This window comes from Lissotriton helveticus, chromosome 3_1, assembly GCF_964261635.1.
Source record: "Lissotriton helveticus chromosome 3_1, aLisHel1.1, whole genome shotgun sequence".
In the NCBI taxonomy this organism is placed as follows: Eukaryota; Metazoa; Chordata; class Amphibia; order Caudata; family Salamandridae; genus Lissotriton; species Lissotriton helveticus.
The window spans coordinates 213987178-214011036 of NC_136061.1; the positions used below are offsets into that span (position 1 = coordinate 213987178).

General features: G+C 47.9%; 1 protein-coding gene across 2 annotated transcripts in view; it reads left to right on the forward strand.

Moving 5' to 3' along the window:
- The window catches only part of AP2B1 (adaptor related protein complex 2 subunit beta 1), a 662041-nt gene that overhangs the window by 587428 nt on the left and 50754 nt on the right, over positions 1-23859 (forward strand). For both annotated transcript variants that reach the window (XM_078679615.1, XM_078679616.1), the window contains 2 exons: positions 3191-3275; positions 13337-13423. In XM_078679615.1, coding sequence (XP_078535741.1) covers positions 3191-3275; positions 13337-13423 — 172 coding nt within the window. The remainder of the gene's footprint in view (positions 1-3190; positions 3276-13336; positions 13424-23859) is intronic.

Below are 23859 nucleotides of genomic sequence, written 5' to 3' on the forward strand. Positions count from 1 at the left end.
CAACAGGAGGAGCTATAGGAGGAGCTACAGGAGCAGTAGCACCCTGTACATAAGGAGGTGGTGATTTCATCAAGTATGATAACAAGGAATCCTCCTTCAAATCTTCTTCTTTCTTTTCTGATTTATTCGGTAAAACTGGGTAACATTTATCTATTTTCATGTGATGCAATCTAGTAGCGATTTCCATATCTTTTTCTTCTTTGTCTTGTCTACATTCTTTTATAGCTTGCATTATCGGAACAAACTCTTGCTTTTTATCCTTTTTAAGTTGTTTGATTTCTTTCTGTTTGGCCTCTTTACGCCATATCCGAAAGGAATCAAACATAGCTGGCCTAGCTTTCTTTAAAAATAATTTAGCCTCAAGATTATCTAAAATCGAAAGTTCAAAAGTTCCGTGTGGTGGCCATCTAAGGTCACCGTCTTTCTTTGTATAGCGGACCCAGTAATCATTATAGATTATAGGACCCACCCCATGTCGACTATATAGATCATGTATCGGAGTTCCAACTGGAGGTATCGGACACGAGTCCTCCAACCGGGAATCCATTGCGCAACATTTGAAAATACGAAACAAATCACTATGGCTAGGCATCGTGCACACTAACCTAGTATCAAACTTCAAGGATTACCGAAGCAATAAAACCTCGTGTAAGTCAAAACCCTCGGTTTTTGGCAATTGCAACTGTCAAATAATACTAAGAACCAATACTAAGAACCACAAATGCAATGGAACCATGCAATACAACAAAGCCTTAAGGCTATCACAAAGCTCGGAGAGCTAACCACAAAGCCTGAGAAGGCTATTACAAAGCTCAGTGAGCTATTACCACAAAGCCTGAAAGGCTAACCACAAAGCTTTCAAAAGCTAGAACCACTACTAAGGACTGGGAGCGACCCACAAATACTTAACTCAGAACTTCAATGGCGTCACCAGGAAGGCCCGTCTATCGTCTCGCTTGTACATAAGGTCTACGCCGGGCGTCGAAGACAGGTCGACAGTCAGGGCATCGGTCCGTCGCAGCCGTCAGGAGGCGGGAATCTTCGCAGGGAAAAACTTCGGGCCACTTATTTCGACAACAGGATCGATGAAGCGGGGTGCACCTTCCCTCGGAGATTTCACACGAAGTTCCTCACGATCATCAGGCTTTGGACCGGACCGGTACCACTGAAGTCGCCCCACGTTGGGCGCCAACTGAAGGACTGGACTTTTTAACAGTACCAGCGGTGCCAGGGAACAACACCTATAACCTTCATGGGATACCTGTTTCGGCGCACAAACTACAGAGACACGGGACACTTCCTTCGGCGTCAAAGATTCAAGGTTTATTACTGCAGGGAACACAGTAGTCACGACAAGTACAACACGTGCAACTTGGGGAGACTGCTTCAAATTGGTTCTGTGGATCGCTCCTTTTATACAAAATTAACTCATAGGACAACATGGTACACAAAAGTTTACAACCTGGTTCCCATAATTATCCCCCAGAGGGGTCGCTTTGGTCACTTTGGTACACATAAGGTCCGGAACATAAGTGCGGAAACATTTGGCGGTTCCCAACTGTAAAAACCCATCTTCCCAACATTAGTGAATTCTAATCGGCAGTAAAACAGATCGAAATAGGGACAAGGACAGGTGCAGAGGGAGATGGAGACAGTGGGGAAATCGAAAAGGGTGTAAAAGGGGAGGTATCGGGAAACACGAGATACAGGCATCAAAGGGACGTGTCTAATGAGATGCACGGCTGAGACAATAAACCGGACGGCAAGATGAGCCTCGAGCGGGGCCATCTGCCTTACAGTATCATCCCCCTCATCGTAAAAGATATTTACAAAGTACATGTGTCTTCCACAAATCCTGAGAGTCCCAGGGTGACGAAGCGGACAGTGTCCGTCGCTGGCTACTTGAGGGCAAGAGACAAAATGGATGCCGTATCTAAGATGGAACCCGTGGGTACAGATGAAAAACTCACACATCAAATGAACGGTTTAAGTTAGCACAGCGAAACTGCGCACACTTACTAAACTCGTCATTTGCGGTTCTTAGATACCAGACTCGACCATATTCGTGCGAGTCGAAAAACATCACTTAAAATTGTCACGGAACCTCACCCTAGTTACCAGTGGTACCATTTACTAGGTACTTACAGAGAGCGCTAAAAGTATTGTCAATTGTGGGAAACATATGTACAGTTCTATGAAAAAAACACCTTTACTGGGGACTTGGTTAGCAGAAAACCAGTACACTTCAGTCAAAGTTGCATCAAATACCAGGCAAAAAGTAAGGAGGTACTCCAACAAAAACCCAGTTTCTCAAAAGCCCTCTGAAGCACACATTCCTTCATAAATGTGTACATTCAACCTTCCAACTTGTAAATAAATTTCACTATGCAAAGAGGGGTGGGGCCTTGTGCCGAGGCCTACCTAAGAGGCACTCTGCCCTCCACCTAGCTCACCACCCTCTCCCCTAAAAAACAAAGGGTCGCTGAGGCTGTAGCCAATGTCCTGTGTTGTTTTCACCCTCCTTTATGCACATCAGCAGCTTACTGCCTCGAAAAGCAAGCTAGAAAGCCACTTTGTGCTGTGGTTTCCAGCTCGTCTTTCCAGCCACCCTGTGATTTCGGCTCTTTGCTGGGTGGCCGTGCAAAGGGAGCTGAAATCGTGTGACACACTGTGGCACAGTGTGAGTTGGCAAGTAAGAATGTGCCTGTCTTTGTTTCCACACACATCTAAGGAATGTAGCAAAGTAGCTTGAGAAAAGACCTGCATCCACCTCCCTCCGAGAAGAGGTCCAGGTTTGTGAAGCTCTCAAGGCGCTCTTTGGCTTGTGGCCCAGTAACATATGCTTTCCTCCTGTACATCTCATCCACCGCAATTCTTACTCATCCCAAATGACCAGGAAAACTTAGCGCCAAGACACCCTCTTGGGTAACAGTGCACTTTACACAACTCCTTAATCAGTCAGTCAAAGCTGTAAGAAAGGTAAAAATACAAACATTAATTTTTTTATTCATATTGTTCAATGAAGTGCATGGTGCAAAAATGGTGGGAGGAATTTGTTCACTCACGTCTGCATGCTTCCTAAAGGTCTCCTCTCATAAGTCGCTCGCTCTTGAATAGCTTATTTCAGTGCTTAATTATGCTTTTTGTTGGTTGATTCATAATTTCACTGCTGTCATTCTTTTTTGTGCAGGTGGCAGTGAAGAACAACATTGATGTCTTCTATTTCAGTTGTCTCATTCCTCTTAATGTTCTATTTGTGGAGGATGGCAAGATGGGTGAGTGTTGCAAGCAATTCCACCTCTCCGTTGACTTGTCACAGCCCACAGAAAATATTCCCATATTCTTTAGCTTTCTGCGCTCTCACTTTAGGCTGCAGGAGGTAAGTTTCCTCTTAACTGTCACATTAAACTGCAGTGGGTATGTTTCCTCTTATCTGTCACTTTAGACGGCAGTGAGTATGGTTCCTCTTAGCCTGTCACTTTAGACTGCAGTGGGTATGTTTCATCTTAGTCTAAAAAAATGTGTTCCCCTTGGGTGAAACAGAAAGTATCATATCAGGAGTCAAACTTCAACTTTTGGGATGGTGTTGGCACATGCATGCAAAGGAACGGCAGCGACGCTCAACATACTGTTATTCTGGGTAAATCACTTAATATCCCTGTGCCTAACAAAAACAGAAAAATGAATGTGTCCGTCTGTACGAAACTGGTGCTCATGTAAAGAGCTCCGATACCTTCGGGTCGAGATAGCACCACATAACACCCTAAAATGTTTTGTCTTTTTTTAAATAGGAAGACAAAGGTTTAGCAAGTGGATTACCATGATTATCCTAACAGAAAGCATGAACTGTAATATAACCTTCAAACTACAGTTGACCATAACCCATTCTAGAACTGAGATGTATGTCACCAGGCCATAGTATGGACCAAAGCTTGCATCTTTATATGAATAAGCAAATAAAGGAAACCGATAACAGAAACAAAATGAAAAGAACAAAAATCAGTGCACTTAATAATCCCAGATGTAAGGATTACATAACACCGACGTATCTGCAGCATTTATGAATAGAACCAAGCCGCTATCCACCATCTTGACGAGGGGTGTGTATGCTTCGGAAAGGTATATTAGAAGCTTCATGGCACTGTAGTTCTTTTTTTTCTTCACCACTTCCCCGTCACAGCTGTGACTTACCACAACAAATTATGTTGTATATGTCCTTATTTAACACTAACAGAATACACCCCTAACACTCCGTTCATCAAGCGCCTGGGGGTGAGCCAGGCAAGGAGGAAGGATCTGCCCTCAATGACTGCCCTGATCCGCTCGACCCTGTGCACGCTCACGCTTATCTTGGGGACGGGCTGAGTGGATGCAATACTTTTTGGAGCAGTGACGGTCGGTGAGCAAACGCTGGCAAATAAGATCGTATTTGCCCTGGCGGCTGGACGTGCAGAGAACACGCCAAAGGTATTTGAAGGCTGACTAAGGTATTTACTGTGCCCCAATACTTTTTGGCTGGATAAGTTACTTATTCTGCCCCACTTATTGACTCATCTTGTAAATACCTATAGTCCTCAAAATGGCCGGGGCCATAAACTGAACACCCTACCCCCGCCTGAACACACGAGGCCCCTCAGCAGCCCCTCTTCGGATAACAAATCAGAGATAAGACTCCCTTTGGTATGCAGGACCCTGAGACAGCCGGAATTGAATGTGAAACTGCTCTGCCCGGCTATCAAAACAGCAACAACTAAAAGAGGACTAATGACTACATCCTCCCTACTTGGTGGCCATCTTTAAAACTACTTTTGTTCTCTCTGGCGGCCATCATGGACTAGTCCTTTGGACTATTATTTACTATCGGTACCAAGGTCACCACTTAGCCCCTTCTTTAAATCTATGTGTTTTTAAGTGGCTGTCTTTTACTGCGGTATTTATTACCATTGTATCTTACACTTCATGTAACCTAGAGCTCCTGATGTGCTTAAGGATCCGCCTTTTACTGCAGTATTATACTACCACTGCTACCCTACACCTTAGGCAACATACACCCTTCTTCACTGTTACTCACTGACAGTGCACTGATTGCTACCTCATATCCTACTGTCGTATTTTTTTATTGCTGTAACTTGTTTTGCACATATATCGGACTCAGTAATTCATTAATAGTTTAGCGCTATCCCCATACTGTATATGTGGTAACTTGTTTTGCACATATATCGGACTCAGTAATTCATTAATAGTTTAGCGCTATCCCCATACCGTATATGTGGTAAGCTGCACCTATCTCACCCTTATCCCTATCACTCACTGTTCACTACCTCATTTATGTGCTGGTTCTTCGATGTATGATACCTCACGATGTTGCACTGATTATTATTACTACCTCATTCACTGCGTCTAGTCATGTAAGCTGCACCCAACCACCTTCTACACCTCGACTACACCACTGTTACCTCATACATTCTGATGTGTAAATCTGATTCCACCTAACCGGGTCTACCTCTCATATTTTCTACATGGTGTAAGCTGACTGCTACCTCGCATATAGGATACATTGTGTAAGATGCACCTACGCACTGTTGTTCCTGGAGTGCACTGACTTCTACCTCTTCCACATTGGTAACTCCCAAGTGTCTCTCCTCTGCACTGTAACTAGCGGCTGACAGTTTTGATTGTCGTCCTATCTCCTACACCCAACATCACAGCCTTTCTAAAATGGAGCTCAACGGCACGCACACTTTCAGAATTATCTACCCTCCCACACTCACTAAAAAAGCCACTAAACGTTTTAAACATAACTTCTTGAGATCGCACCCTGAAACACCCTTTGCCGACACCTACTTCTCATCGGGCAATGGAGCCCTGAATACTGATATCATCTTCCACACCTCACGCAGAGCTCAATGGAGAAAAGTGTTCCTATCTCTACTCACCGTCTCCACCACCAGGAAAACAACTCACGGCCTAACTCTCTCGATCACACCTTCCCACCTCTTCCCTGGCAGGACCACCATTACTATCTACAATAACGGGATTGTCCTAATTCAATCCACGGATAAGAACCTGGAACTACTAGACAACCTGTTCCCCAAGTTCAAAGAACACCTCTCCAAGATGCGGACCCCCACCCAGAACTCCACCAGCACTACCACCCCTGACGTCGCAGCCCCCACCTACAACATCTATACCCCTAGCACTCCAGTATATGACCCACCTGCGGTTAACGCCCCACACTCCCCAAGAATAGCCACAAATGTCCCCACCTCATATACTAGCCGCCCATCTAACAGGCCCCCTCGTACCCCCACTCACACCCCCTCCACCCCTCTCCCCCCTGACATAACACCTACTCACAACACGCCACCATCTGAACACACCATCGCCCGGAGCTTATCCACCCCCTCCTCCTCTCCCCCCCACGGCAGACCCCTCTCCCTCCCCAGCTCACTCCCCACTCCCACCCACGAGTCTCTCACACTTGACACAATAACTCTCACTCACAAGCCACCATCTGAACACACCACCACTTGGAGTTTATCCACCCCCCACTCCCATCCCCCCCACAGCGGACACCTCTCCCTCCCCAGCTCCCTCCCCACCCAAGACACTTTCACCCTCCCAACAAAAGATACAGAAGACACCGCCTCCCTTACCTTAGCATCCCCCTCTCTCCCACCTCCTATTCTCAGCCCTCACTACCCCCCTGTCTCCCCCCTTCACTCACTCTTCTACCCACCGACACCGTCTCCCACTGGCGTCACTACGTATGCCACTCACCTACCGCCCACTTCACCTACGTCACCCACACCCCTCGCCCACAAAAAGGCCCCCACTTTGAATGCCATCCCACTCTTTAGCACTGCAGAACACTCCAACAACGCCAGCATATCCACCCCCTCGATACCCTGCCTGCTTTCCAACGCACTACTCAACGAGTCACCAATGGCTCTCACCACAAACTCCATCCCCAATACACCTCCTGACCAGACTTTATCCACCCTCCAGCAAGTCAAAGAGGATATTCTACAAATCAAAAAAGATGTCCACGCAATCAAAGAGCTTCTCTCCTCACAGCCCAGTCTACCTCCATCCATCCCTCTACCCTACAAACGACGCACCCTCCCTACATACCCTCGCTTCCAACGACACCCCCGATGGCCGACTACCCCCGTTTGCACTAACGCCCACCGCCACCGTCGTGCCCTCAACCCATTGTCGGACCGTGAATTATGCTCTCTACTACGCTCTTATGGCCCAGGTCCGGTAAAACACATATCCAACGCACACATCCCCATACCTACAATTCTTACAAACCCTCTGAGGCTCCCAACACTCAACAATAGAGGTTCCGTCCCTAACAACCTCAGAAAAGTTCCCCTCACACTAGAAAGCCCGACCACCCTTCTCTCTCCCAAACTCAAATGCATCCTACTCAATTGCAGATCGGCCCAGAGACACTCCTCTGACATCGCTGATCTCGTCTCAGCTAGGGATCTGGACCTAGCTATTCTAACGGAAACGTGGCTTACTGAAGCCTCTACCCCGATTATGGACATACTAGTCCCCCCCAATTATCACATCATTAGGCTGGACAGGTCTCCTGGCAAGACGGGCGGGGGAATTGCATGCATTTTTAGGAGCAACCTCTCCGTTACTAAAATCACCCCCCCCCCCTCCCTCTCCGCCAGTGAACTCCTCTGCCTCGACATCACCAGCGAGGGCAAACAAGCTTGTGCTCTACATCTCATCTACCACCCGCCTGGTGACAATCTCATTTTCACTCAACAACTCATGGACATGATCACTTCCAATGCCGGTCGGCAGACAACCCAAGTCTACCTGGGTGACTTCAATCTTCACTGGAACGATCAGAAAGACACAGTAGTAAATAGTCTCAAAACTTTCCTTAATGCGCTTGATCTCACCCAAATATGCGATAGGCCAACACACGACAAAGGCTCGATACTCGATCTCATCATTGCCAAAGAGAACTCAACACACCTGGAGGCGATTCAACCCTGCGACTGGTCTGATCACCACATTATCACCTTCTTTATCAATGAAAAAGTTAAACCTATCCCAGCTCAACCAATCAAATCCAAAACATGGAAAAGGAACATGAAGAACCTTAACCCCTCTACCCTGCCCCCCCACATCGGCAATCTCCTACTTCCCCCTTCAGGTGCCTCGGATGTTCAATCACTGATGGACCACTACCTTGACTCTATGAACACAGTAGTCAATGAAGTCGCCCCACTGCAACTGAAGAGAGTCTCCACCAAAACTTCTAACCCCTGGTATGATGATAGACTCAATGACGACAGGCGTACTATGCGAATGGCAGAGCGCACCTGGAGATCGGCCCTTCTGCACTGCACCTCAAAAGGCTTAAGAACAAGAGAAACGCCTACTTTAGGAAAATAAATCGCACAAAGGCGGACTTCTTTAGCCGCCAGTTGGACCAAGCAAAAAACAGGCCAAGAAAGCTATTCGAACTAATCAAGACCCAAACAAAGACTCAACCCCTACAATCAAACAGCACAACAAGCGACACCCCACACTGTGAAGCCTTCTCTGCTTTCTTTAAGCTAAAGACTGACAACATAAGAAATGACCTCATCATGGATGTAAGTCGATTCCCCAACAACACCAGAATGTCTTACACTCAACCTAAAAACAAAGCATCTTGGCAGTACTTCGATACCTACTCGGAAGAAGCAATACGCAAACTGCTCTGCACCTTGAAGCCCTCTAATCACCTCACAGACCCCCTACCTGCTAATGCTGTAAAAGACTTCATCCCCTTGCTCCTCCCTCTCTGGACCAAAATCATCAACAGCTCCCTGCAACAAGGCCTCATCCCGGACTCCCTCAAGGTGGGGCAAGTCACACCTATACTCAAGAAACCTACAGCTGATCCGTCTGACCTAAACAACTACCGGCCCATCACCAATATCCCCACCCTGGCCAAACTGCTGGAAAAATGTGTCCAACTACAACTAACTAAACACATTGACCAATTTGACCTCCTCAACCCTCATCAATCAGGCTTCCGAGCGAAACATAGCACGGAAACAGCTATGACACACATAATTGATGACGCCCTCCAAATTCTAGATCGCAATGAGTCCTGCCTCCTCATCCTTCTGGACCTCTCGTCAGCTTTTGACACGGTCAAACATGAGAACTTGCTGGAGCTGCTAAGCACTAGAATGGGTCTATCGGGAAGCCGCTTGGCCACAGAGCGCTTTATAAATCTCTTTTTCATTTCATTTCATTTAATTTCATTTCATTTTCTCAAATGGTTTTCGTCCTTCCTTCACAATCGGTCACAGAAGTTCAAGATCGACAATGTGCTATCCACACCTGTGCCTGCAGATCTGGGTGTTCCACAAGGATCCTCCCTCTCCCCCACACTGTTCAACCTCGTCATGGAACCGCTCGCCACCTTACTTCAAGCTTCCAATGTCCAATTCCATATGTACGCCGATGACACACAACTCTACCTAAAGCTACAATCTCCGGAAGATATCAAACATCTGAATTCCATGCTTATTAACACTCAATCTTGGCTGGCAGATAATCACCTCAAACTAAATGCTCTGAAAACCGAGTTCCTACTCATCTCACCCCCGGCGAAAACTTCCACCACCCAAACATGGCTCAATAGCCTAACAGCACTCAATGTCCAACCTACCATCGTGGACTCGGCGAAATCCCTAGGCATCACACTCGACGCCAAGCTCAACATGCAGCAGCACGTCAGCAAAGCCACAAAAGCAGCTAATTTCCAAATCAACACACTGAGAAAAATTAAACCTTTCCTCCCTGCCGAAGACTTCCAAACTGCTGTACAAGCTCTAGTCATCCCTCGAATAGACTACGGAATTGTGGCACTCAGCGGACTCCTGCTATCCACAACTGCACCCTTAAGAGCCTCCCTGAACGCTGCAGCAAGACTCGTTACTGGCTCAAGAAAACATTCGCATATATCCCCAGACTTAAAGTCTCTAAAATGGCTGCCTTTTGAAGCCAGAATACAGATATAAAATTGCAGTTATGACACACGCTGCCGTGCACCACAATGCACCCAACTACCTCGCTCAAAAGTTGTCTATCTCAGGAGGTTCGAGGTCCAATAGAAGCACAAAAAACCTACTCCTGAAACCTCGTAGATTCCGGAAAGAGAAAACATACAAGCGCTCCTTCTCTGGAAGGGCACCCAGGATTTGGAACGCGCTCCCGCCTGAAACTAGGCGGATCTCCTCCACTGCACTCTTCAAGAAAGAGGTGAAAACCATCCTTCTGGCCAAGATCTCCTGAACATGATTGGTGCTGGATCAGAGACTCTGCATTGCTTTGTATCACTGTTCACCTTGTCCTCTGGCACTATACCTCTAACTTGATGTTGTCACTACCAATATATGATACACTTTGATTCACTCTCCAGATGCCCCCACTCAGTGTTCTCGCTACACTAAGACTTTGGTATAAACCATCCACACACCCAAGGAACACCTGAACACCCCTGTAGTGGGATCAATGACTTGTGCCGTCTTATTTTACTTGTTTACCTGACTGTATTTTGATATGTTTTATGTATGTTACTATTACCCCACCATGTTAGCGACTACTATACTGCTCCCATTATCTCTGTTCACTCCTACTGCCACTACCCTGTCTTTGTGAAGCGCTCTGATATCTGTAAGGATCTTGTTCGCGCTATATAAAACTTTGAATAAATAAATAAATAAATATACTTTGCAGAAAACAATTCGCCGCCACAGTGCATTGTGCACGGATAAGCTCAGCAAAAGGTAAACCTGCAGATAAAAAGTCTGCATGAATTTTCAGCTTAGGCGAGTTTCATTTGAGTGAAGTTTGTGTAGCTAAGCGTAGAAACACTTTGCACTGCTACAATAAACCAGGAGACTCTGAAAAAGCCGAATGTTGCGAACTGTATAAACATAGCTGAGGGGGAGGAAAATTCACACTCCAAATCTTGATCAAAGCTAAGCCTCCATGACTTACTTCCTCGATCTTGGATGGAATACTATCCAGATTTTCATTCACAAGGCAGCACTCTTCCATTCAGGCTCCTTCCAACGTTGTGCTCCTTTTAACTACCAGATTTTTCTACTTCCACGCCCTCCATATTATATAAACAATCAGAAATAGTGTTTTCTTCTATGGAACATGCTGTACATCAAAAGTGTATTCCTGAAATTCAAATGCTAGTGTGACTGTGGGTTTCTCTAAATCTGTTATCACCAGTGTCGGTCTCAAATCCCATCGAAAAACACAGTGGACTAAGGCTCAGTAAGCAAAGTATAGTGTGACACCATTAATACAAGCCTAACTATATCTCACGGAGTGATTAATCCTCACTGAGGCGATGGTCTTCATCCACAACTTTCAGCTTCGAATGGTGCCAGTAAGGGTGTGTACTCCCCATGCTGCCTTAGTGTCCTATATTGTTCTACAAAATAATTTCAGATTTGTTAATCAAAAAACTTAAACTACAGAAGTCCATCAGCAATTACATAGGACAGTCTATTATGAGCATGTACAGTTTTGGACAGTGCAATATCATCCAATTGCAGAAAGCGATTATGAAGAGATTTAAATAAAATAGGGAGGACATCCTATCTTAATCTGGCTTTATTTATCCCCGCTTTCAATCCTATGGGGTTAAAAAGTACTGAAAGTTTTTCAAGTGTAGTACTAAAACACGAGCAATGTTCTCACAAGCCTTTTCTTTTCATTAACAAGCCATACCATTCTAGAATTACCTAAACATCGTCCAATTGGGACAGTCATTCGTTGCACCTCCAAGTTTCAGCACGTCTCCCTTACCTCACGTCTCCCAGTCCACAAAACACTGATAGCCCCTAAGTCTCTTTACCATTTTTTTATGACAGCTATTGGCCCTACGACCTCTTGCAGTTTACACAAATATAGTTTCGTTTCAGCAGTGATGTACTTTGCACCTAAATCATCCGACATTTTCCCTATTATCACACCCGTAAGAATATTCCACTAATAGAAATATCTTTAATTGGAATGTCCGGTTTTGATACCCTGAATCCTCTACAAAATGTACGATGTCCCTTATACTAGGGTCAAGATCCTTACCAGAATTATAAGCCATGGCCACCTTCCCTTTGGAATAGTTTTCCCTTTCTTCTTGGCCCTACACGCTCAGGCCTTTCCCTACTTACAAGACTCTTTCCTTGCTCTATGGACGGAGAGGCAGTTGAGAACCATGCTGAAGAATGCGACCTCCACGACAACTTGCCCCTTTCTCTTCCTGCCTTTGTTATTTATGCTTTGCTAAGTCACACACTACTACCACCACCCACCTCTCTGGGCCACAACCAAGGCACCAAGGCAAACTTACTGTCCGCACTTTTGTAATTCTCAATCGAAATCTTACCTACAGCTTGCAGAAGCTCTCGTCAGTCAGGGCAAATGCTTCATCTTTAGATTGTCGGTTCATCATGCCATTAACTGATCTTGGTAGAATTGGCCCAGAAACTAGCACAAACCTATTGCTGCCTTATTAGACCCTTCAATAACTTCGCCTTGGCAATCTTTAACTGTTATAGACCATAAAGCATCAGGAGCTATGCATATTAGGATGGAGATGCTTCTCGTACTTTTGTTTTGTCCTTCAAAATCCATACATTGCAACAGATGGATTTTTTAAATTGTATTTTGTTGTGACTTGATTGACACTGTGGCTCCGCTCAGATTAGAACGTCCGGAATGTCAACATTCTACCGTGGCGGTCAACATTCTACCTGGCGCGGAGCGGAGCCACAGTGTCAATCAAGTCACAACATATTTACTGGCAACATATGCGATCTTCTGATGTAGCAAAGTCCCCCATACAGTTCCCAGGCTATAATGTGTTGTCCCTCCCTCTGTAAATAAGCATGGAAGGGATTGTGGAGAGGATTTCATCAGATGAATGATGGAAATTCAAGGCAATAACAACTACACTGCGTGAATGACCAGGCGCAAGATGTTGGTACAATTGCATAGGTTAATTGAGCAGCGAAAGAGCAGATAGTGTCTTAAAGCACCAGCTGTATGTGTGTTTTGCAGTCTGGATGCGAAGCACATACTCGTTGATCCACACTCTCTTTATCTTGCTATTTTTCTCTATCTAACCCGGTCTCTCTCACAGAACTGTTTGTTCAGATACTGCTCTCTTCCTTCTTAGGTAGCTTTGCCTGAAAGGTAGCATTCTTATTTCTGACGCCCAGTCCATCTGAAAGTTATCCCTGTAGGACTGGCTTTCTAACGTTGTGCTATCTCCTTTTTGCAGAGCGCCAGGTCTTCTTAGCAACGTGGAAGGACATCCCTAATGAGAACGAGCTGCAGTTCCAGATTAAGGAGTGTCACCTCAATGCCGGTAAGTAGCACAAAGTGTACATTGAAAGGACCCGGATAGATGAATTTAGACTTGAACTGGGACTAAATCCTCACCACTTGGGTATTGGAACTACAGCACAAACCTAACTGTGAAGCAGCAAAGTGCTGTGTAATTCTGAGTAGGGAATGATTTCAGAGATTGTTCGTGTGTTGTGTGTGCGCGTGTCTGTCTGTCTGTCTGTCTGTCTGTCTGTCTGTCTGTTTCTGTCTCCCCCGCCCCACCCCTACGAGGCAGAAGGAGCTGTGACTTGGTTTTATTGGTGGTGGAAGAGATTCTTCTAGATGAACTGCGTTTAGCTCCTGTCTGAAGCAAAGGAGTGAGCATGATCAGTGGTGTGGCTATTGTTCCAGACTCAGTGATACAAAAGCAAGGAAGGCCACCTGAACACTAGTGAGTGAGGCAAAGCATTGTCGGACTACACTCAGCCATTCGAGGATTAAAGCAATAACCTAAAAAGAAGAATTGCCAACTGAACACCAGGTCAGTCTAAGGCTTAGTACTCATGGATCGATACTTAGCTTTGCTGCACTGAGAGGATCTTGACTTAGCCAGGGAAGATAAGTGTCACAGAAGCACCAATAGACGTTGAAGGGCTTAGTCCTCCCGGGGTCATAAGGGAAAGAGGACAACTCCCATCTATAACCAGCTAATAGCCCAATATATACTCCCACTGAATAAAGACGAAGTTGTACTAGAAAGTAGTTAGTATCGCATGGTTTCACTGTCTTTTTCCCTATCCTTGCTCCACTGGGCCATCACCGCCTGCCTGATTAAATCTTAATGGGCCAGAATTCAACAGCCCCCGTGCCATTGGCCACAGTTGGAATAGTTCTTAACAAATAGTGGTTCCTTCATGGGCAGTGGGCATCTTTGGTGATGTGTAGTAAATGTCACACACTTGACATGGGGACATAAATGCCTTATTTTTGTGTCCTGCAGGATTCTCGAATATGCAGCTGTGCTCTGGGCCTTAATAGTGAATGGTATTACTGAAGGACAGTTGCTGGTTGACCTGGCCAATTGATAAGGACTGGTCCTTCTCTAAAACAGTGCCCTTTGAAGAACTAGTGCTCGTACACTGACCCATTGCCGAAGGGCTGGTTCTGTACGCACATGGTCTGTGGTCCTATTGATGAGGGACTTGTGCTTCTCACTCACCAGGCCCATTAAGGAAAGATGAGTCAACCACACAATCCCACCGAGAGAAAGGGGGATGCACAATGGGTCAGGACAGGCACGCACGCACCAACCCACCCTTAAACCCCGTCCAGAGGCATTGCGCTAGAGTCCGCCACCTCACACATCCTCACAGACACTTTCCATTCCTGGGCTTTCATGTTACGAAAAAAATTATTCCTGTTGTAATAGTCTTACTTTACTTTCACTGAGATAATTAGTTTGTGATGAAAAGCACATAACTGAAAAGGTCATCCATGGACCAGCCTGTATCAGACCTGCCAAGTTTCTCAGGTCCATGTCTCCAAACCAGTCCAGACTTTTTTTTTCATTGTTCTGGAACTTTAAAATTCCGGAGCAGCACGTCACCACGCATTGAACTGAGTAACATGGCAGCTGCGCATAATAAAAGGTGTATTGTCGAAGGGCTGCATTACTCGTTAATAAGGCACTTTGTTGGGCCAGGAGGCGAAGGGATGTAGTTGTGCGTACCTGTTTCAATGCACACAAACGCCACGCTGCTGCCGTGGCCTCACAGCTCTAGTCGCACCCTCTAACCTTACAAGGCTGATGGACCCAGTGCACGAGACACGCACGTCAGTACTGGTTCGTAAATCACAGCAGCCCGCTGCTTTTCCTCTCAGTGGGGCCCTCGGCGCGTGAGAGACCGTCCTCCGGAATACACAACCCGAGCCGTGCTTGCAGGTAGTGTCGCAGCAGGAGCTTCGCGAGACAGGCCTTCAAGCGCTCGCCGCAGGCGTGCGCGGCTCACAGGCCCACGGCCCCCCGCTTCTGGCGCTACTTGAGCGGCATTGATTGCGAGAGACGCCGCAATCGAAAAATAACTCCAGCGCTCCCCGAGAGAAGGCCGCGGCCGCAGCCGAGCGAGGGGTGTAAATACAGCGGCGCGGGAGCAGGCCGAGGCGGGCGGAAGCCAATCACGGCCGCTGTTCTGAGAAGCGCTGTACCCCCATGACTGGCTGTACCCCCTACGTCACGGGGGTGCAGCAAATCTCAGCACCGAGCTATTCGCCATCGCCCCCCCATGGCGCTTTGTACCCCCTACGTCATGGGGGAGGAGCTGTTCAGGTGCTTTAGTGTATTCAGAAAAAAAGGCAGGCGCGCGTCGCCTTGATTCAAACAAGCCTCAATAGCTCAGTTGGGAGAGCGTTGTACTGCAGAGCTAGAGGACACTGGTTCAATCCCGGGTTTCGGCATAGATGCAACTTGTGCTTTTATTTTTATTTTATTTCTGTATTTATTTATTTATGCGATGTTATATAGCGCGGACTTTACCCGAAGGTGTCAGAGCGCTTCACAATAGGACCAGTAATGATACAAGAGGAAACAATTGCAAATTAACAAATTACAAAAGCAAACGTTAAGTTACATGATCAAAAGTGACAATAGTGAGCAACCAAAATACATGAGGTAGCAATCGGTACATTAGAGGAGAAAAAAGTGATATGTGTGCAGGTTACAAAAGCACACAAAGTACAAGTAGAGGTATAATACTGCAATAAATGGCAGACACTCCAGCACAAGAACAAATGTTACGTAGGCAATGGTGGCACTTGTGCAAGTATCTAAAGCAAACAAAATGTGAGAGGTAGCAAACAGTGTGTTACAAGAGAAAAGTGACATGTTCAAGTTACAAAAGGGTACCATAACAGGTACAAGGATAATACTGGAAAAAATGGTAAACATTCAAACTACCAGAACACACTCGGAAGGAACTTCCATAGTCCTGGACAATAGACTTTTCAATAATGGGAGGTCTTCCTTCAGATGATAGCGAGGGTGTGAATTAGATTTGGAGGTGTCTTTGGAGGAGGAGTTGTAACGTAGTGGTTACCATAAATGAAGACACTGCAAGTGTAGAGGGTTTGCGTCAGGTTTATTTAATTTATAACCTCTAAAGAGCGCCGAGCCGATGGTGCACCGCTCTCGGCTTTCGCGCTAATCCTGGCGCCTGTGTGCGCGCAGCCAGAACATGGCCGCCTGCACGTCACGTCGGTACGTGACGTGCATACACTAGACTGCACCACCACATATCTCGCCCTTTTTCCCAATACAGAAACTGTTAACTCACAGTCCGCCGTTCATGTCAAAGTCTCTGAACCAGGCTGTTTTGACCACCGCTCTCCCCCTCCGGGTCAGTCTCACCGGGGTGGATGGGGTACCTCCTTCCTGAGTCCTTTCATCGCTCCTTCCACTTCCAAATGCAGCCTCACTATTTTCTCTTCTATTCACGTTACCTTCACTAGCCAACGCTTGGTTGGCACCACCGGGTATCTCTTCCTGCTGCTCTCGGCTCTTCTCATCCGGATGCATCTCAGAATGTTCTTGCTCTGCAGCTCCTTCCTCCTTGTCTTCCAGGTCTGCTCCAACCTGGTCCCAACGTAGTACTTTGTTGCATCTTGCCATGCCGTCCAGTGACCACACGTTTCCGTCACTTAGCAGAGCTGCTCTGCCCATCACTTCCTTGACCTGCATAGGCTTGATATACTTGCTGTCTCCTTTCTTTTGCAGCGTTGCCAACTTTACTCGCACCCATTCTCCTTTTTCCAATCTTGTCTCCTTCACGTTTTTCCGGTTGTTGTAGTGTTTTGAGTAAATGGCTTGCGCCCTTTCCAAGTTGGCTCGCACCACTGCAGGGGACCATTCGCTCACTATAGTCTTTTCCTTCCACACTCTATTGTCTTGAGTGAATGGTTCGCGGCCTCTTAATATCTGGAAGGGGCTGTACCCTGTCCCTGTAGGGGTGATCCTGTACGCCCATACCAAGTGCCATATCTCCTTTTCCCAATCCTTGTTGTTGGAGATAGCTGCTTGAACGGACCCCGTCACCACTCTATTAAATCTCTCCACCAGTCCGTTTCCTGCGGGGTGATATATTGACGTGTGCTTGACCAGTATGCCATTTCTCTGCATGAAATTGTTCCATTTCTCTGACCTGAATTGGGGACCATTGTCGCTCAGGATGGACTTAGGGATGCCTTCCCTCACAAATGTGTCGGCCAGGAACTTAATAATGGTCTCCGCATCCATCGCCTCATCTATTTTCAGCTCAGGCCACTTGGAGTACCTATCCATAAGAACACATACATACTTTTGGACTCCGTGTATGTCCAGTATCGGGCCCAGAATATCCGCTGATAACTCTTCCCATGGGTTCCTAGGGGGATCGAACTTGCCGAGAGCCGGGCGTAGTGGTTTAAGTGTCTTATCCGCCCCTTGGCACTGTGAGCAGTCCCTGACATGCCTCTCAGCCTTTACGTCCATCCCTGGCCACCAGTAGTTTTGCTTGGCTCTCAATTTCAATTTCCCTATCCCCAAGTGTCCTTCATGGAGAATGTCCAATAGTTTGGGGATGATTCCTGCCGGGGGGATGACTTTCTCCCCTCTGTATACAAACACTCCTAGGTCGTCCATCGACAACTCTTCTCTGACTTCGAAGTATGGGTTGAGGTCCCCACGGGTTTGTATTTTGTCTGGCCATCCCTTCGTGATGTATGATTTTACTTTTTCTAGGATCTGGTCTTCTCCATATGCTTCCTTCCATTCCTGATGTTCTATGGTTTTCTCTTGGTCTTCTGTGAGTGCCACCATTTCTTCCGCCCCTGCTTGGTCTTCTCCACTCTGATCCATGGCCACTGCTCTACTCAGATAGTCTGCCACCCTGTTCCTACTGCCGGGGATGTGTTCGACATCGTATCTAAATTCTAGCAGTTTGAGAGTCATCTTTGAGATTCTGGGCGTAGCACTTGCGTGTCCGCTGGACGTTAGTACCTTCAGTAAGGGTTTATGATCTGTTTTCAATAGGAAACGTGTGCCCCACAAAAACTGCCTGAATCTGGTCATGGCCCATACGACCGCTAGCATTTCTTTTTCAATTACGCTGTACTTCTTTTCAGTTTCACTCAGTGCGTGGGATGCGAAGCTGAGCGTTTCCATTCTCCCCTGACCTCGGTCTTGCATCAGGACGGCAACCAGCCCCTTGTCGCTGGCATCGGTGGTGAGCACTGTGTTACCTTAGGGGTCATATCCTTGGAGTGGTACTGCTCCTGCCACCTCTCTCTTGATGACTTCAAATTTGCCTTGCGCTTCCTCCGTCCAGCAGAATTCTGTGTTGTCTCTCGTCAGTTGCCTCATGTGGTGGGTCTTGGAGGCGAAGTGCTGCACGAACTTACTATAATATTCCGCCATTCCAATGAACGATCGGACTTCTTCTTTGTTGGAGGGCGGTGGTGCTTCGCAAATGGCTCTCACGTTGTCTGCTTTCGGGGTAACCCCTCGCACCTCTATCTCGTGTCCTAGGTACGTCACGGACTCCATCCCTATCCGGCACTTGGTCCATTCAGCTGTGAGGCCCTTACCCTCAAGGATCTTTAGTACTTTTCCGAGTTTGTTGTCATGATCCTGTCTGTCCCATCCCATTACCAGGATGTCGTCCTGGAAGTATTGGACTCCATCTGTGTCTTTGAATAGTTGGTGCATCAGCTTTTGGAACACCGCAGCCGCTGATGCTAGCCCGAACGGCATGCGGCGGAACTGATAGCACCCAAATGGGGTGATACACGAGGTTAGTTTGCGGCTCTCCGGGTGCAGGGAAATCTGGTGGTAGGCGGAGGTCAAATCTATGGTTGAGTACCATTTGACCCCCCTTGTGCTGGCCAGCATTTCCTTGATCCTGGGCAAGGGAAATTTCCCCACCACAATGTTCTTGTTCAGTTCGCGTAGGTCGACACACAGCCTGACCTTCCCGCTTGGCTTCATCACTACTACCAAGGGCGCGAGCCACTCCGCACATGTGATGGGTTCGATGATCCCTTTCCTCTCCAGATCCTGTAGTTCCTCTTGCACTGCGTCTCTCACCGCCAATGGCACATTCCTCACCTTGTGGGCGACCGGTATGGCATCTTCCTTCAGGATTATCTTGTGCGCGAACTTCTCCATCCTTCCAACTGTGCCTCCGAAAACCTTAGGGTACTCACTTTTCCATTTGTCCAGGTCCGGCCATGTTCCCGGTTCCGTGAGTAGTATCTGTTCTTTGCCCCCTGGATCCAACTTGATGCCCAGGTCGCCTTGGTCAAGCCATCCTAGGACCGAGGGTCCTCTCTCTGATATGTAGAGTTTGCAGAACGCAGATCGGCCTCTGAACTCGAAATGTAATGGTCTGAACCCAGCCATGGGTATTCGGTCCCCATTGTACGTCACTGGTCGGATGTCCAGCTTTTCCAGTTCTGGGCCTAGGTGTGGTGCAAAGCTCTCCTCCCATACTGCTCTCTGAATGATGGTGTAAGGTGAACCCGTGTCAGCCACCACGTTTATCGGTATTCCTCCAATCGACATCTCCAGGACGGGTTTCATTGTTCTCTTGCCGTCAACACTCGGTACTTGACCATCTACGCCTAGTACTTGATCCTCGATATAAATGACTGTGACGACATCTTCCTCCGTGCCCTCTTCTTGTTCTTCACTGTCCTGTCCGATGTATTTCACCACGCTCTTCGCGGCCTTTCTCCGACACACCTTCTCATAGTGGCCCACTATCCCGCAGTACATACATTTTGCGCGTAATGCTGGGCACTTCCTGTCGTGCGCCTCGTGGGACCAGCTCCCGCACCGGTAGCATGACTTCTTGTTGCTTCCCGCTTCTTTACCCGGAGGGCCTGGGTTGCCTTGCCATCTGTTGGGTCCCTTCGCCGCCGACCCCTTGTACTTGTGGTCCCGGCGCGGTTCCTCATCGTCTACTCTGTTCACCATGGCGGTGGGTGCCGTCTCCTTCCTCGTTGCTTCCGCACACCTGCGCGCCAGTTCTGCTCTTTTGACAATCACCATCACTTCCTTCAGGGTGGTGTCTCCGCTGGCCCACAGCTTGTCCTGCACTGCTGTGCTCGTGGTGTGCATCACCACCTGGTCCTTGATGAACTCTTCTTCCCAATTATCGTACTTGCACGTGGACGCCAGTCTCTTCAGCGCTGCAACATATTCCTCCCCTGTCTCGCCTGGACGTTGTTTCCTCTGCTGGAAATTAAATCTGTCTACCGACACACACACCGCCGGTCTGTAGTGTTCATTTAGGTCATCGATGGCATTGGCATGCACGTTGTCGTCCGTGCTTCCTCTTTCCTTTGGCACCAGGCTCTTGTATATTCTCAGACCTTCTGGGCCTAGGTTGAGTAATAGGATACGTTTTTTTCTTTTAGGATTGAACACCTCCTCGCTCTCGTCTTCCAATACTTCTATAAAATTGTCTATGTATTCTCTCCAGTCCTCCCACTTCATTAGTGGTTCCCCTGGCCTGGGTAGAAATTGTACTGGCGCCATCGCGTATCCCGCCTGCGCACTCATCTTCTCACTCTTGATCGCGGAGGGCGTGCTCCCTTGGTTCCTGGGACTGCCTGGTGTGTTGTCTTGCTCTTCCTTGCTTGTGTGAGACTGGGGACTACTTGCGTCCGCCCCCTCGCTCTTCGGTGGGGGATCCAGCGCTGTCTCTCTGTCTCGCCGGTTGCTGTTTGGTTTGGCGCGCTTTGCCTTGGGCTTGCTTGGTTTGGCGCGCTATCTTGTGGGCTTCTGGGTAGTGCCCTGTCCCTTCGGTAGGTTTGTTCTGCCTTTCTGGGCGATCCTGGGCTCTGCCACGCTCTTTAGGGCTGGTACCTGTGTGTTTGATTCTGGCTAGTCTCGCCCCGACCTCCAGCTCTCTTGACCTTTCAGCGCTGTGGTCCTGCTCCTCTGCCACGTGTCTTCTGTACACCGGTGTGGTTGTTGGTTCCCTCGGTGGCTCCTGCTCGTGTCGTTCCTCGTGGTGGGTGGATCTAACATCCCACCCTCGTCGCCATTGTAACGTAGTGGTTACCATAAATGAAGACACTGCAAGTGTAGAGGATTTGCGTCAGGTTTATTTAATTTATAACCTCTAAAGAGCACCGAGCCGATGGTGCACCGCTCTCGGCTTTCACGCTAATCCCGGCGCCTGTACGTCACGTCGGTACGTGACGTGCATAAACTAGACTTGCGCCACCACAGGAGTCAGTCTTAAGTCAAAATCAAAATCAAATTAAGATCAAAATACGGCGGTCTATCCGCAACGCGGGTGGCCTTATTAGACTTAGTTTTTATACCCGTTTACACCCCTTTTACAATAAAGGCCTGACGGATCTCTGTTATATGTGTTCATATGTACTTCCACCTGTTATAGAAGGGATCTTGCAGCTTTTCTGTATTATTTACTGTCCCTTGGTTTCTCACGCTTACTAAGTGTTCCCGCCAGGAATTGTTTTCGCCCACGGGCGGGATACTTGAAATGTTCCTTGACCGGTGGGGTTTTACCAATGTGCGCTTCTAGTTGCAATGCCTGTGCAATTTGCATATAAGCTTCATGCCTCAACTGCCTAGACGATGTCTTTGTGTCATAACACGAAATGGTTAACACTTCCGGTCACGCAGCCTTAAGACGCTCACGTTGGTGTGGAGATGGCGTGCTCTCATTTTATAGATTGACTCTACATACGTTGGCCCAACTGGACGCTAAATCCAGACGGGGCTGGGAGAGCTTGGCCCCGCTCTGGGGTTCCAGCGTTACTACTACGCCACTGTCGGTGGTGGTAAGGTATCTTACTAATGCCAAGGGTTCCGTATTCAGTGCAGGTAGGTACTATATATTGTCCCAAACTAGTACCTTCACAATGTACTTCCATGGGTACGTCGGGGACTACTTCCTATCATGGCGCAGTTTCGCGCTTATCCGCTACAGGCCTTCCCAAGTGGCTGAGTGCGGATTAGAGCCGATTACGAGCCGGGGGGCGTAACCCAATCAGGTTCCACTTATACCAGTTTGGATTACGCCCTTCGCTTGTGTTCCCAAATTGCTCCTAGGCTCTTAATGCCTCAAGGTCAGACGGAGCAATTTTTTGACTTACGCCTTACCGGCTGTAACAACAAGAGGGCCCTCGGAGTGCGCACACGCTCCTTATAACTAGACATGGCTCTTACGCCTTTGTGGGCTGCAATGATTTGGACTACAGCTCTGCTCAGGAGCCGGTTATATTTTTAATTTCACTTCTGGTGTGCAAAGGGTTGGCTCCCCCTCTTACTCCTCCGTGATTGGTGCCTTGCACTACAATATTACATTCTGACACCCTTACACGGGCGTGATTGGTGCTTGGCACTACAATATTACATTCGGACACCCTTACAAGGCTGGGTGAGTTACAAGGAGGATCAAACGTACATTAAAGGAGCATTCGCTCCAGAATGCACTCGGTGCCAATCGGGATTTTTCCGTCCCAGTGTCGGTCACCAGGGCCCCAGGTATACAGTCCTCAACACGGTGTGGTAAGCCCTATGACCGCCCATCATTATCTGGATGCTCCTCTCACAGCGGAAGAACTGGGAGATGCTCTGGGACAGCTTAACGCGGGCAAAGCCCCCGGACCGAGCGGTTACCCTTGTGAATTCTATAAAAAGTTCCACACGCAACTAGGGCCCCACTTTCGGCGTGCGCTTGAAGCGGCGCAGGGTAGGCTTTTGTGGTTTTCCAGAAACCGGGTAGGCCCCCTGATTAGGCACGACTCTTATCGCCCTATCTCGCTGCTTAACATAGAAGCCAAAATACTGGCCAAGGCCCTGGCTAATCGGTTGCTTCCGTATATCACGGAACTGGTACACCCCGATCAATCGGGCTTTATGCCCGGTAGGGCTACACGCCATAATATTCGGCACGCGTGGGCTGCGATTGATGCCATGGGGGCCACAGGTGAGCAGGCGGCCTTGTTGCTTGCTGATATTAACAAAGCGTTTGACTTGGTGAGCTGGACGTTTCTGTTCGCGCTCCTGCCCCGTCTTAACCTGGGCCCCGTATTTCTATCATATATTAAGCTACTCTATACGGACATCACAGCTACTGTGCGTGTTGCCGGGGCGGTGTCGGAGACCTTCCACATTGGCCGGGGGACCCGGCAGGGATGCCCTTTATCCCCGTACCTCTTTGCCCTTGCTATGGAGCCGTTGGCCGCCTGGGTCCGTATGGACGCGCAGATGCGTGGCTTTGTGTGGCCCTGGGGCCTCTCTGATAGGATCGCGTTATACGCTGATGACGTTCTCTTCTTCCTTACGGACCTGCGACGCTCCGGGCCGCGAGTGTTGGAAATTATGCGGGTCTTTGGAGAGGTCTCGGCCTATATTTGAACATGGGTAAATCTACCCTGTGGGTCCTTGGAGGTGGCACAGTGTCG